This window comes from Spinacia oleracea, chromosome 5, assembly GCF_020520425.1.
Source record: "Spinacia oleracea cultivar Varoflay chromosome 5, BTI_SOV_V1, whole genome shotgun sequence".
Taxonomy (NCBI): Eukaryota; Viridiplantae; Streptophyta; class Magnoliopsida; order Caryophyllales; family Amaranthaceae; genus Spinacia; species Spinacia oleracea.
The window spans coordinates 77,148,951-77,165,010 of record NC_079491.1 but is presented as its reverse complement, the minus strand read 5'-3'; the positions used below and the strand labels follow the sequence as shown (position 1 = coordinate 77,165,010).

Sequence of the window (16,060 nt, the reverse complement as noted above, 5' to 3'; positions counted from 1 at the left end):
TTCTCACTTTCTCTTGGCACAGCACCACTGACAGATACTTCAACCTCTTCCTCTATAGTCATAGGCGGCCCATCATACTCATATCCACTCCGCAAAGTGACAGCATTTACAGACTCTCTAGTCACAGGCTGTGAAGGGAGTTGACCTTTGGGTCTCTCTGCAAGAGTAGTAGCCATCTGTGCCAACTGTTTATCCATGATCTTGTTATGAGCAGTGAGGGCATCGATTTTGGCATCCTTTTCGCTCAGAGATCTCTGCAATTCCAACATCATATTCCTTATCTCTACAAGCATGGGATCAGGTTGTGTGGGTTGAGGTTGTGGAGGAAAATCAGGTGGTCCACTAGGCTGCGGGTTGTAGTTACTCCGCGGTTGGTATGACTGTTGTGGTGGCGGTTGGTACTGTTGTTGTGGTGGTGGAGGGTGTTGAATCTGATGGGGGTTCTGGATATTAGTACTCCTATATGATAGTAGGGGGTTGTTTTTATACCCCTCATTGTAAGAGTTGGAGTACGGATTGTTCTGCTTGTAGGACTGGAATGCACTGCATTGTTCGATAGAGCTCCGACATTCCTGTGCATAATGGCCTTGCATCCCACAACTATTACAGATATTGGCAGATTGGGCACTCATTGCAGCGACACTAGCATGTTGGGTGGATTGGGAAGATGCGATCTGTATATTGTCTAGCTTGTGATGTAGGGCAGTTAGCTGAGCAGTAAGCTGATCAATAGAATTCATCTCATGCTTAACACCCCGGTCGGCAAAACCTCTAGGATTCCCATATTGGGCACTATGGATGGCCATCTCCTCAATCACCTCTAAAGCTCGAGGCACCTCCAGTTGCATAAATCTCCCACTGGAAGCTAAATCCAAAAGACACCTAGACTCATTACCCAGACCATTATAGAACTGCTGAACCAGGAACCAGTCATCCAAACCATGATGCAGGCACTCTCTTTGCAAGTCCTTGAATCTCTCCCAAACTTCGAACAAACTCTCATCTGCTTGTTGAGAGATACCTAATATATGACCCCTCAGACGAGTTGTCTTCTCAGGTGGGAAATATTTAACATAGAACGCAAGGGCCAAGGAATTCCAATTGGTGATTTTCATAGCTGCGCTGTTAATCCATAGCTTTGCCTTCCCACTCAATGAAAATGGAAAGAGTATCTCCATAGTCTACTCCGGTGTTAAATTCTTCTGCTTAATGGTGGCACAATACTAAGACTGAATATGGAGATTAGGATCTTCACCATTTTCCCCACCGAATTGGTGTCTCTCGATCATGTTTATCAGCTGGGGTTCGATCTTGAAATTCTCGACCGCAATGGAAGGCATGATTGCCTTGGGAAGCATAGACACACTTGGTTTAGAATAGTCTGTAAGCCTTGGCACAAGTGGGGGTGGTGGTGGTGGTGCTTGGTCACCCATCTCTGAATTTGTATGGAATAGATTGCTAATCAGATAGTCGGATTCAGAGTCAGAATAGTCTCTCAACTGTTCAACGAATCTACGCCGTCTACGAAAGGTCCGTTCAGGTTCAGGATCGAACGAAGTCAGATCGCTGGTATGGACAGTCCTGGGCATAAACAAGCAAAAACTAGAAAACAGTCGTGAGATCGGGTCTCAAGGAACGGGAGTCCCTTGAGAAGTAACAAACAATAATCTAGAAAAACAATTAATAACAAAAAATAAAACCGTTTCCCCGGCAACGGCGCCAAAATTTGACAGGCTAAATCGCACTCCTATCAAAGATAAACCTAACGTTCACCAACTAAAAATATAGCAAGGGAAGAAGGGATCGTATCCACAGGGAAACAGGTGTTCCTTCTACTATTAAATTATTAATCTAGACCCACTAGAAGCTAACTAAAATCAACAACATAGAGTAATATATGGGCAAATTAGCATCCAAACACTAATAAAATTATAGTATAAACAATACTTGTAGTAAATTCTTAACTACTGCTTAAAGCTGGCTAATGTTCTCTTCAAGTCTTCATATGCATGATTTTTGTTGAACTTAAATTATTTTTGCTAAACTTAAATTATTTTTAACTGATTTTTTTTTTCACCATGGCTCTGCCAGGTTCTGCTTCCTGGGTTCTTAAGAAGATTTGGGGGTGTAGAGATTTGCTGGATAGGGATCCTATGTGCAAGCAACTGTTTTTTGCTACTGGTGGTTACTCTATCAAGAAGATGTACCTATGTTTGTTGGGTCAGTTTCCTAAAGTTCAGTGGAGGAGAGTGGTTTGTAATAACTTTGCTAGTCCTAAAAGTCTTTTCATTTTGTGGCTTGCTGTTCATGGAAGGCTTTCTACCAAAGACAGACTCATGCAGTGGGGCATAGCTACTGATGGTGTTTGCAGTTTATGTGGTGTTGATCCAGAATCAGTGCAGCACTTGTTCTTTCAGTGTTCTTATGCTAGACAAGTCTGGCAGAAATTCCTGTAGATTCTGAATATCAATAGGAGCAGCCAAGCTTTTGACCAGGAGCTCCAATTTGCTATGAGAATGAGTAAAAAATGTACTGCTGTGAGCAAACTTCTCCTTGCTGGTTTTACTGAAGCAGTTTATTGCCTGTGGATTCAAAGGAATCAAAGAGTCTTTGCTGGTCATGTACAATCAGCTGAGCAAATTGTTAAAGAAATTGTGTTTAAGGTTGCTTGCAGATGTAGAGATTCAGACATTGCTTTGTTGCTGTATTAGGCCTGTTGCTGTCAGGTTCTAGTATAGGTGGTTTTGTTTTGTTCCTGTTGGGGAACTAGTGCTCCAGTTGTTCTGGTGCTTGTAATCTTTGAGCTGTTGCTCTTTCCTTTTGGTTAATAAAATTTTTATTTGCCAAAAAAAAAAATTATTAATCTAGACTACTGGTAACAAGAGTTGGATTGGTTTGTATATTAAACTAAAACAAGTAATCAAATCGGAAAATAACAATATTAAAAGAATCTAGGGCAGCGGTTCACCATAAATGCAGACCGGGATTGGACAACGGACAATAACAATCAATTAACAATCATAACTAGGAAAACATGCATCTCTTGAATCTTATGAATTCCTTAGGATAGAACAACTAGCGGGCTCTTGCTACGTACTAGAAATAATTCCTATCTAATAGCCACAGACCAAAAACATCAGATTTATACCACTCGGCGCATAATCTAAAGTTAATCAAACTCAAATCAAAATAGTCCGACCGAACAGAATTGACGAGCAATAATAATAAGCTATAGAAATTATAATCAATCAATCAATAATCAAGTCCACATATAATCCCAATCATGCATTCATGGATCCCCTAAACCCTAGAAATTGAACTACTCACTCATGATAATAAATAACAACGCAATTAACATAATGGAAAACATGATTAAGCAATGAATTAAATTAGAGCAAGAAATAATACCGAATTAAAGGACAATGGAATAATAAAGCTTGAATCTTTGATTAAAATTAAAACTAAGTGTTTTGAGAAATAGAGAAAACTAGAAATAAACTAAGTATTCAAAACTAAAATAATAGATGTCACTAAAAATATAAGAGGATAGTATTTATAGTTTGCCCAAAATAGAGCCCAAAATCGGAAATAAAAACTCGCGAAATACGCTGGAGGTTGGCGTCGCCCGATCGGGCGATGTGATCGATAGTCGGCCCGATCGGGCGGTTGCAAAATGCCCAGAACAGCGCCCAGAATGACCGCCCGATCCGGATCGGGCGAAGCCCGCCCGATCGGGCGCCTGTTGAAACTGCACGATCCTCTATCTTCAAAACGTCATATCTCCTTCGTTATTCGTCGGAATTAGGCGAGTGACCACTTGTTGGAAAGATATTGAAGTCTAGAATCTAACCCAATTGGAATTACATCATTTGGAGTTATAAAACTTGAGTTATTCTTAAAATAGTGGACTATAGTCATTTTTGTACTTCCTTCGTTATTCGCTTTGCTTCAAAACTCTTCAAACTTAATGTTTGTGCTCTAGAAAGTAAATAATCTCTTGTATTGATTCAAATGAGTAGGAAATGCACAAAAATATGCTAATTCCTACAATGATGAACCTGAAACTACAAACACACTACAAGGAGCACATTAGTACTAAAAATCGCTCCGAAGAGCTCATTTGAGATCAAAAAGTACTAAGGGACGGGGGTAAAAACTCTATATAAAACACACATATCATCTAACTCCATATCAAGTTCAATACGAAAGTCACTTGGTAGGAAAGAGATCATACCTTAAATGTCACTAAGTGTTAATTCAAGTCGAAAGACATTGACACCTATTCAATTATTTTGTTTTGCCCAAAACCAATATCATTCTTTTTCTTCTTTCTTTTCCACATATTTGAACCTGTGGGGGATTGTTGGAAATTCTCATTGGGAAACACAAAGGAAAAAGAGAGTGAAAAATAAGAGAGTCCCACATGGAAAAAACTCTTCATATTCTCCTAGTTTATTAATTGGGGAATGGGTGTAACTCTTGTTTAAGAAAGTGTGAGAGTGGTATGGGTGGACACATCACACACGCGCGCGCCGGGCCTGGCCAGGCATGGGCCTCGGGCCTTGGTACTTGGTACTTGGTACTTGGGAATGCGGTTCGCGGGCGTGGGGTTGGGTTTGTGGGTCAACCCTATTCTTTTTGGTAACTGGACCGTTTTGGTTAAGTTATTGTTACGGGAATCTGTATGGATTACGTAACCGTTGGATTAATTACCATTAATTGCGTCCGTTACAACACTGATTATTTCTGACCGTTTTTTGCTGTTGCAATCCTCATTGATTTCAGCCGTTTCTGTCTGATGGCTTGCTTTGATTCTGATTCCTCAAAACACACAATGTCATTCAAACACTCATTCACAAAAAATTGAAAACACATTATTTTCTCTCACTAAAATTGCTCTTGGTTTTGGGCATATGTTCTGACTCCATCCGGCTTTGTGAGTGCACACAACATCGGAGTTCCTGGAGGGCGACCGCATTCTGTTCTACTGCACCGGGAGGTAGTGCGGAATCGTCTTTTAGGACAGTGGGTGTCCACGACGCAACAATTGTTCTTCATTCAGTTCATCGAATCAGATAAGTTTGTTCTATTTTTTGGTTTAATCGCAACAGACATAAATAGGTTGAATTGGAACATTGTAATTACAAAGGTGCAACTGAGTCGATATATTTTTGAACTATTTGTAAAAAATATTGGTCAAACATCAGTCAATACTTTTTGTATTGGTTTTTTTTATATGTCTTTCGTGTTTAGTTAAAAGATATACTTTGACCGTAATAAGATAGATTAGGAATACATAGTTTTCTACTCCGTAATATATGTTGAAAGTGAATATGTTAGACGTAGCGTTAGAGTTCAAGTACTATGTTAGTATAAGAGTTAGTGTTGGTGTAGGAGTAAACTATCTACGGGGTATACGATTATGTACTATAAAAAACTATCTTATTGTTAATAATATTCAAGCTTTATGGGTTAATTTGACATGGTATCAGAGCTTAGGTTAATGTTCTTTTTTTTTCCGCAAACTAAATTAAGAATAATTATGTAAGATTGAGAAAATAAGAAAGTTTGAAAGCTCAAATCCTCTTTTTGTCGTGAGATATGGCAAAGGGGTATGATGAAGAAACCCCACCAAAGACGGAGAAATTGTCAATCTAAGATCTAGCGATGGTTCGAAAAATATCACCGCACCGATTAAATTTGTGGCATCAACATTGATATAATGGGAGGCAGTAGCTCAACAAACACCAATAGGCAGCAGGCAGAGAGTAATGCAGATGGCATAACAGATGGTCTTGTGGGAGTGTCTAGTACACAAGTACAACAAATTCTGGATATACTGAACGAAAACACCAACACCATTTAAACATGGCACGGGGATTTTGTTTTCAGGCACAATTACCTAAGAAATTTGGGGGGGGGGGGAGTGTGTGTTGCCTGCACGTTATTTAATTAATAGAACACCTACTCCATTGCTTGAAAACAAAAGTCCGTACGAGATGTTATTTGGTAAAGTCCCGTTGATAGGCTAAAGTCGTATCGATCACCTAGTCAAAATTATACCTAATTCCATTAACCAGGTAATAAGGGAAGTCAGGATCAAATCCACAGGGAAACACCATTTTTCCTATTACTAAAAACAAAGGTCTAGACTATTGAAAAACAAGGAATTTGTTTGATTTGATAATTATACTATGGCAATAATTAAATAAGGAGAAATCAATTAATAAAAGGCCTAGGGTGTAGGTTCACCAATGAACGGTAATCCAAGATGATAAATAAATACTAGCAGTCAATAAAATAATTAATCAGACTAGAACGCACTCTCGAGTTGTCGACGATTATAGGAGTGGAATTAACAGGCTCTCGCAATTTATTAAACTCAATCCTACTTATTTAAACGGGCCTAAACATCAAATTGCATCTCTCGAATTTTAACTTGATATTTCTAGACTAATACAATTAAACCTGCACAAATCTAATCGCATAGCAATGGAATCAATCAATAGGAAATTAATGAATATTACCAACAATTAAAAATAATCAATCATCCCTTCATATTGGTTCATGCTAAACATGCTAAACATAAACAAAACAATTAATATTAATGAAAAGATTATTGAAATTGAATAACAAAGGGAAGAGATAATCAATACCGAAATTGAAGAACGAACGACTGAACTGAAAACTTGCAACTTGAAATGAAACTAGAATAAGTGTTTAACAAGAGTTTGAGAATATAAAACTAAGTGCAAATAAAACTAAGTGCTAATAATAATATCATTACAAATAACTTAGGGCTTAGTATTTATAATCTTGCCCCAAAAACAAAAAAAAAACCAAAAATCATTAAGTAAAACTCCCGCACAAGTTGTCGTCGCCCGATCGGGCCTTTGACTCGCCCATCGGGCGAATGGCTCGATGAAATCTTCAATGCATGCAGGCAACATCGCAGGCGTCCGATGGGCACCGGGCGATGGGCGCCCGATCAGGCGCGTGCGAAAACTCTAATTCTCGCTCGACGGGCATACAACAGCCCTTGGAAAGTTTGACGAGCCCAGCGCCCGGTGGGCACCGGGCGAATGGCGCCCAATTGGGCGCGTGCTAACTGGACTTTTCTCCTTTTTGCTTGCCCGGTTGGTCTCCTTTCGCCCACATATGGCAGGGCGATCGACTTGGCACGCCATTCTTCCTCCCAGTCACCGAGTCTAACTCTCGGGACTCAAATATGAGCGTCATAGGCTCCCAAGAGTTGACAATGATCATCCCAAACATACCCGGGATCGTGTAGTGGCCCATAATATTGTGAAACGAGCCTAAAAAGGCCTATTTCTCTTCAAACAACCTGAAAACTCATAGCACACTACACAAAGCACATTAGTACTAAAAACGGCTCCTAAGAGCTCATTTGATGTAGAAAAGTACTAAGGGACGGGGGTAAAAACACTATATAATATGCATATATCAAACTCCCCCAATCTAACCCTTTGGTTGTCCCTAAGCAAAGAGCATCAATGAGACATAGACGATTAACTCACCCCAAGTTCAATGAAAAATATATACAATGAAAAAATATCAAATCAAGGTAAGCCTATATCATGATCAAATTCTCTAGTCTGTATGGTCACACATCAACCTGTACAAAGTTCACGCAAGGGTCACAAGGCATATACATAAAATCAAGACTGGGTCTCACCAAGTGAATCACTCCTCTCGTTATGTGGCGGGCTAAGCGAACCAAATGTGGCCCGTTCACTCACCTTCCTATTATGAACATGCATCCTATCAAATGAGTAGTAGCCCCTCCCAACATACAACACTCTTGTGTTTGAAGGTTATCCTAATCACTCAACCTACGCCGGAGTTGACTCGAAATGCACATATACTCTTTGATCCTTGATATTTTCAACCTATTGTTATACACACATTGCACGATGATCAAAAAGGACTTTTAACAAGCTTGTAATGTCGGCCGGCTATAAACAAGGGGTAAGGAATATTTTTGATATGTGAGAGCATAATCAAACTTGGGGAGAAAAAATAACCGATAAAACAATTGGCTTAGAATGCCAATCATCTTCCCCCACACAACTTCATACTCAATAATTTCCAACTATCAACCACACGGGGAGAAGTAATGAAAATATTAAATAATGATCTACTTCTACCCTTTGCTTGCTCCTCTAACTGCGGAAATAAATAACATATGTTTTTTTCAATTGAAATAACGACGAAAATTAAACAATTGAATATATAAAAACTGAAATACGTATAACCACAAGCTTTAGGTGCACTTAGTAATTACACCTCTTTCGAATTCACTTCTTATAAAACACAGGTGCACAACCTTCAATATCATAGGCCTAGAAAGTGTTAGGTTATGATACATATAAATCATATATATTTCATGCGGAAAAACCATAAAGCCAGGAATCCAAATTAATTGCCATATAACAATTAGCATAATTTAGGATACATACATGTGAAGCGTGCGTTCCCTAGCTGCTCCCGAACCGAACAAGAACAAGTTTAGGACTCCAAGTGCGTCCCCCCGTAGATAGTCCACAGCACGTTCGGATCCGCCTTAGATTTAATTAACTAGAATTGCACCTAAGGTTTTAAGTTATTCGAATAATTTGTGGCAAATTAACGTTAGTTTTAATCCTTAAAACTATGTGAATACTTGAAATTATGTATTCATAAATTGTGAATGCCATCACATATTTATAGGGTTGGAATAATGGAATTAGATGTCTACTAGGTTTCAATTAATCTAATCCTATTAGAATTAGACATTAATTAAAACTAATAAAGTTATTGTTTAATTAAACAACTAACTCTAGTAACAGTAGGAAATTAATCTTTTAATCGAATCCTAATTGCTTAAGGATTCGATTCATGCACGAACTTCAACACACACACACGCACGACCCACAAGGGGCGCTGGCCATGCGTGCGCGCGGAGAAGCCCACAGCCATGCAGCCCACGAGCTTGGGCGCGCCTGTTGCCATGCGCGCTGGGCCTGGCCTTGCGTGATGCTTGGCTAGGCCTGCGTGCCTTGGCTGCTTCTGCGTTGCCTTGCGCGCTGGGCTTGCTAGGCACGAGCTTGGCCTTGTGCTTGGCCTTGCGTCTAGCAAGCTCGTCCGATGTTTATTTCGTACAACGCGCTTCCGATTAACTTTCCGATTCCGGAATTCATTTTTGATTCGAACAATATTTAATTTTTACGATTCCGGAATTAATTTCCGTTTCGAACAAATATTTAATATTTCCGATTCCGGAATTATTTTTCGATTCCAATAATATTTCGATTCTAACAATATTTACGTTTCCGGTAATATTTCCGATTCCAGCAATATTTCCATTTCCGATACGTACCATGTTTCCGTTTCCGGCAACATCTACGACTTGGATAATATTTATATTTCCGATACGATCCATATTTCCGTTTCCGGCAATATCATCGTTTCCGGAGTATTCATAATTTGCCTTTGACGATTTCAGCTCCCACTGGAACCAAGATCCGTCGATTCCGAATATCCATAAATGGATTATTTAATTCATTTAAATACTTGATCCGTTCACATACTATATGTGTGACCCTACGGGTTCAGTCAAGAGTAAGCTGTGTATTAATACTATTAATTCCACTTGAACTGAAGCGGGCTCTAGCTAGGCATACAATTCACTTCATCTCACTGAATTATTAACTTGTATAATTAATTAATACTGAACCGCATTTATTAGACTTATCACTAAATGCATACTTGGAACAAGGGCATTATTTCCTTCAGTCTCCCACTTGTCCTTAGGGACAAGTGTGCATTTCCTAATTCCTTTGTCGCTTGATGCTTGCTCATGAACATAAGGTAAGAGTCTTCCTCCTTATTATGTCCAGAGGTGTTTCTCGGTTTCAGAGTTCAACTGATCAAATAAACATATAATCATAGCCTATGATTCATCTGAGCACGGCCATGCATTTTTCAGTTTCTAGCTCTCCGAGTGGCCTTGTACAACTTTCAACATCTCATCCCGATTTATGGGAGTACAATCCCAATCTTGCGATCTTGAGATTAAACTTTGTTTGATAGGTGATTACGCGAGCGTTGCCTTTATAGCCTCCTTTTACGGTGCGACGGTTGACAACGTCAAAGTAAGCAGTTCTCAAGCAAGTAATCTCAAATCACTCAGGTATTGAGGATTAGTGTCTAATAATTTTAATGAAATTTACTTATGACATATTTTCATCTCTTACAATAAAGTTTCATAGGTCTGTCCGATACTAGTCTTCCCAAAGTAAGTATCTATGCAAATGATTACGACATTGCCATGTCCACATAGTTCAAGAAACAGAACTACTAGTCATCTTGCATTCTAGTCGTCTAGCGTTTTCCACGCGTCCATCTTTATAGAAAACTCCGACCAGGGACCATTTTCAACTTTTGACATTCAAGTTCACTTGATAGACATTTCTTAGTCACAGGACTGGTCCTGACAGTCTATCTTGAATATATCGTCAATTTGAAGGGACTCATCATTTAATACTAAACCAAGATTAAATGGAATATGAAAAATACATTTCATATATGATAAATGTTCAACCCCAATGTTTTACAACCGTGGGCATCGAACCCATCTTTAAAAGATTTAATGGAACTCAAAACTATTTTTGACTTCCAGTGCCACAATGTGAGTGTTATATTTCACTTGCTGCATAGGTTTAGTTATCATGCTTTGCCAATCTTAATATCCTTTTCATCGAATGTTCTTCGAGATAGATGATAAGATCTTTTGAGTATGTTTATTTTGTGATCTAGTCTTTTCTTTTCTTCAAGAGTGGTTCTACGCATTTTTCAATGAAGAACCATCAAGCCAGCAGACATGTGATCTACCAAAGTTCAATGAAGAACTCTTTAACATAAACAACTCTGTTTCATTGCTTCTTAGGCAATAATTACTTTTACTTCAACTGTATAGGTTGCTAGTGATGCTTTGTTTGGATTTTCATATCCAAGCAGTTCACGGATATGTGGAAGACTTTCCAGCTGTATCTTTGAACATATAAATTAATATTTTAATTTCCCATGCAACAACTCATGGTCTCCAATCCATGTTGCCATTTCAAACCACGATGCGTTGTAGCTCGTCTTTGCTAATGGATAACTCCAAAGGGATCTTGCTTAATCCTTTGCCAGTGTTTATGAATGTAGCATCAATTTTTAGCATATCTTTATTTCCTTGAATCAAGAACTATTCCTATGTACCTTTTCAAGTACCATAAGTTTTTCTTGATCTCAATCTAGTTCATCTGTACTTAGACCAATAGAGATTGGTATATGTTCGTCATGCCTAAAGTCATACGATACGTTTTTGGCGATCCTCATATTATATTATACATGGTAAATTCTTTTGCAGAATAATTCCCAATTGAATTCTATTCATGTAACTTTAGCTCATTCAATTTCAGTAGATACTGAATCCAGCTAAATTCTTTGACATATAATATAGGTTAAGTGTTAGGTTATGATACATATAAATGAATATAAATCACGCGGAAAAACCATTAAGCCAGGAATCCAAATTAATTGCCACATAACAATTAGCATTATTTAGGATGCATACTCTTTGTAGCGTGCCCTCCCTAGCTGCGCCCGAACAGAACAAGAACAAGTCTTTAGGACTCCAAATGCATGTCGTCCCTCCGTAGAAAGTCCACAGCACGCTTGGATCCGCCTTAGATTTAATTAACTAGAATTGCACCTAAGGTACTATGTGATTTTCGGTTTTTATGACAAATAAAAATCTGAGTTTTAAGCCTAAAACTTGAATGAATACTTGAATTGCTCGTTGAATTTCTCGATATAAATTGTGAAATATGATCACCTATTTATAGGGTAGGGAAATCGGATATTAGAATCCTACTAGGAATCAATTTAGCTAATCTGAATTTAACTTAAATTCAATTACTTAATTTTCTAGTAGATTTAGGAAATCAATCTAAACGAATCCTAATCGATCAAGGCTTTGTACACAAACACAAACACACACGCACAGCAGCCCACGAAGGGCGCCATGCGCGCGCGCTGAGGCTTGGCCCAGCAGCTGCTCGCAGCCCACGAAGGGCGCGCCAGCTCGCTGGCCTTGCTGGCGGGCCTGGCCTTGCTTCTTGCTGGGCTGGGCTTGCTTGCTTGGTCGCAGTGGGCTGCGCCCATGCCTTTGTTTGTGCGCGCGGGCTTCGCTAGGCGTTGGGCCTAGCTTCGTGCTGGGCCTTGCGTCTAGCGATCTCGTCCGATGTTTATTTCGTACGTCGCGCTTTCGATTAATTTTCCGATTCCGGAATTCATTTCCGATACGAACAATATTTAATATTTCCGATTCCGGGATAAATTTCCGTTTCGAACATATTTAATATTTCCGTTTCCGGAATTATTTTCCGATTCCGACAATATTTCCGTTTCCTGCAATATTTTAGATTCCGGCAATATTTCCATTCCCGATAATATTTTCCGATACGTACCATGTTTCCGTTTCCGGCAACATTTACGACTTGGATAATATTTATATTTCCGTTACGATCCATATTTCCGTTTCCGGCAATATCATCGTTTCCGGAGTATTCATAATTTGCCTTTGACGATCTCAACTCCCATTGGAACCAAGATCCGACGATTCCGAATATCCATAGATGGAGTATTTAATACCATTAAATACTTGATCTGTTTACGTACTATTTGTGTGACCCTACGAGTTCAGTCAAGAGTAAGCTGTGGATTAATATCATTAATTCCACTTGAACTGAAGCGGCCTCTAGCTAGGCATTCAGTTCACTTGATCTCACTGAATTATTAACTTGTATAATTAACACTGAACCGCATTTAATAGACTTACCATTAAATGCATACGTGGACCAAGGGCATTATTTCCTTCAGTCTCCCTCTTGTCCTTAGGGATAAGTGTGCATTTCCTAATTCCTTTGTCACTGGATGCTTGCTCTTGAACATAAGGTAAGAGTTGTCATCCTTATTATGTCAAGAGGTGTTTCTCGATTTCAGAGTTCAACTGATCAAATAAACAGATAATCATAGCATATGATTCATCTGAGCACGACCATGCATTTTACAGTTTCTAGCTCTCCGAGTGGCCTTGTACAACTTTCAGCATCTCATCCCGATTTATAGGAGGACAATCCCAATCTTGTGATCTTGAGATTAGACTTCGTTTGATAGGTGATTACCTGAGCGTTGCCTTTATAGCCTCCTTTTACGGTGCGACGGTTGACAACGTCAAAGTAACCAGTTATCAAACAAGTAATCTCAAATCACTCAGGTATTGAGGATTAGTGTCTAATAATTTTAATGAAATTTACTTATGACAGATTTTCATCTCTTACAGTAAAGTTTCATAGGTCTGTCCGATACTAGTCTTCCCAAAGTAAGTATCTATGCAAATGATTGCGACATTGCCATGTCCACATAGTTCAAGAAACAGAACTACTAGTCATCTTGCATTCTAGTCGTCTAACGTTTTCTATGCGTCCATCTTTATAGAAAACTCCGACCAGGGACCATTTTCAACTTTTGACATTCAAGTTCACTTGATAGACATTTCTTAGTCACAGGACTGGTCCTGACAGTCTATCTTGAATATATCGTCAAATTGAAGGGACTCATCATTTAATAAAGCACAAATTAAATGGAAAATGAATTCTATTCATTAATGTGAATGGTTAACCAATAACGTTTTACAAAGTATTAAACTCTAAGACTGTAAAACATTAAATAAGGACATCAAAGCCATTCTCCAACATGCTTGATTCCCATAGCTGAAGTGTGCGAGTTGTGCTTCGCCTGCGGCAGAGGTTTAGTTAATGGATCTGAGATGTTGTCATCAATTCCAATCTTGCTTATCTCGACTTCTTTTCTGTAACACCCTAATAATTCCTTGCTTTTATAAAACCCTTTTCCAACTTAAAATAAAGGAATTACTAAAGTATTACCGCCACCGTGATAACGGTTAAGGCTATTACCAGAATTACGCAGCGGAATTAAATGTCAACTAACTTTTAAAACCATAATTAATGAAATATTGAGGCCTCCTACAATTTGGAACCATAATGGCCCAAAACCAAAAACATAAATAGTTCAAACATTTCAAACATAATTAAAATATTAAAAAAAATAGTTTCAAAGAACGAAAGCATGCAACTCTCTCAATCATCCCAAGCCACATGATTTCGATCGTACTTGATCTACCAACCTGCTATATTATTCTACTCCCCAACAATGCAAGTGCAAATGATGGATCATCATAGGGTCATTAAGGCAAAGGCCATGACCAGAAACACACAAAGCACGTAGTCAACAAAAGCTGAGTACTTACAAGCATAGAGTAAATGAAACTAATACATGCATCACTCACTAAGTACTAATCAACATGCAAAAGCCATATAATACTTAACAAACAATCATGAGACACAAGACTCGACTCTTGACTCGACTCTTGACTCACAATTTAATTAGAATAAGCTTCGAACGGGCCAAAAGAAATATTCCATAAAGGAAAGAAGGTGATGGGAGCCAACCATACAACAAATATAATAATAATAATAAAATCGGACCATACCGAGTGTCGGGCCATACCCGGAATTCCTGCGCATAATATAAATGAAACAACGTCTTGTATCATTAGTAGGAGTACGAGCTTTCCGGAAAGACTCCCCCCATTGTTCATACTCAAGGTATATACGTTCCAAGAGTTTTGAAGCTTGTTTCGGTTGCACTTTACGTTTATTAATATTTTAATAAAGGCGAACTCAAGACTCGACAACGTGCATACATACAATTAATAAACAACAACCAAAACAATCCTATTTTAATGCTTTAAGACTTGTGATCAAACAAGCAAGACACTTGTGGTATTACTACCATGTTCCTCCTCACCAAAGTGAGACTCCACATCATGCACATTAACATGAGGGTTGTGCCCTTGCACGACAAATCCTAATTCATTTCATACATAATATTCCCAACTGAACCCTACATGTGCGGTGGCTTACGTGAGCTAAGCCTTCACATGTGGTAAAATAAATAGTACAACGAGGTACAAATAAATGGCTCAAAGTATGCTAGACATCCCGTACAATAGCATACAAATAAATAATCCATCCCTTGCATGTGAAATAAACCATACATGCATAAATATTGAACAACATGATTGACAATGAAATCCATAATCATAATAAGTTCAACATGCTTGTTCAACAATTAATCCAATAAATCCAACATCACAAATCACATGCTCGTTCACCAAAATAAACATGATTCCACATAATGTAATTCACATCATCAACAATCATGTAATGTCATTGACAAAAAGGTGTGGTCGCCCTAGACTTGTACTTACCTTGAATACCTAAGCGTAGGGGCCACTTTGCAATAACGAGCACTCAACTAGAAATCACCTCCTATCATCAAAATAATGAAACTTAAATTATTTTCATGTTCATTAAATTTCTAGGAACTTTATAAAAATTAAAACCTCCTTTAGACTTTAGAATTCAATCGTTTTTCAATAATAAAATCGTCTCAATTTGCAAAATCAATCCCTAGTACGAAAACATACTTTTTCCGCCTTTAAAATCAATAAAAATCGACACTTTAAACCTTTATTCAAATCTGAAAATATAATTGATTATCATAATTAAAAGCATCACCTAATTATGCTAATCAATTGACTCATTAGGTCTAGGTTAAAACCCTAACTTGAAAATCTCAATAACACTAGTTTAATATCATAAAAATCAATGCTTTATTAAATAAACAAATCTGAAAATTCATCCTTTGGTAATTAAAACAAACCTAATGAATCACAACACACAAATCCTCAAACCACGGTATTCATAACCGGTTCCCAGCATTTTAATTACTCAAAACAATATTAATATAATAATTTAAAATACGGAATTTAAATAGAATAGGTAAGGAAGAAGAGAATTATACCAATCCGGCCTATAGCACGGAACAACCACGAATTAATGTGATTGGGCGAAAAAGAAATCGA

General features: G+C 38.2%; 1 protein-coding gene and 1 non-coding gene across 2 annotated transcripts; both read left to right on the top strand.

The window, feature by feature from the left end:
- Nucleotides 1-936: 936 nt before the first annotated feature.
- LOC130462163 (small nucleolar RNA R71) lies at nucleotides 937-1,043 on the top strand. The gene has a single exon (XR_008922301.1). It is a non-coding gene; the product is annotated as a small nucleolar RNA R71 (small nucleolar RNA).
- A 1,035-nt stretch (nucleotides 1,044-2,078) lies between these two features.
- LOC110783637 (uncharacterized) lies at nucleotides 2,079-2,711 on the top strand. Its single transcript, XM_021987990.2, has 2 exons — nucleotides 2,079-2,407; nucleotides 2,474-2,711. Exons 1-2 carry the CDS (start codon nucleotides 2,079-2,081, stop codon nucleotides 2,709-2,711), a joined length of 567 nt encoding a protein of 188 aa, XP_021843682.2.
- Nucleotides 2,712-16,060: the final 13,349 nt, after the last annotated feature.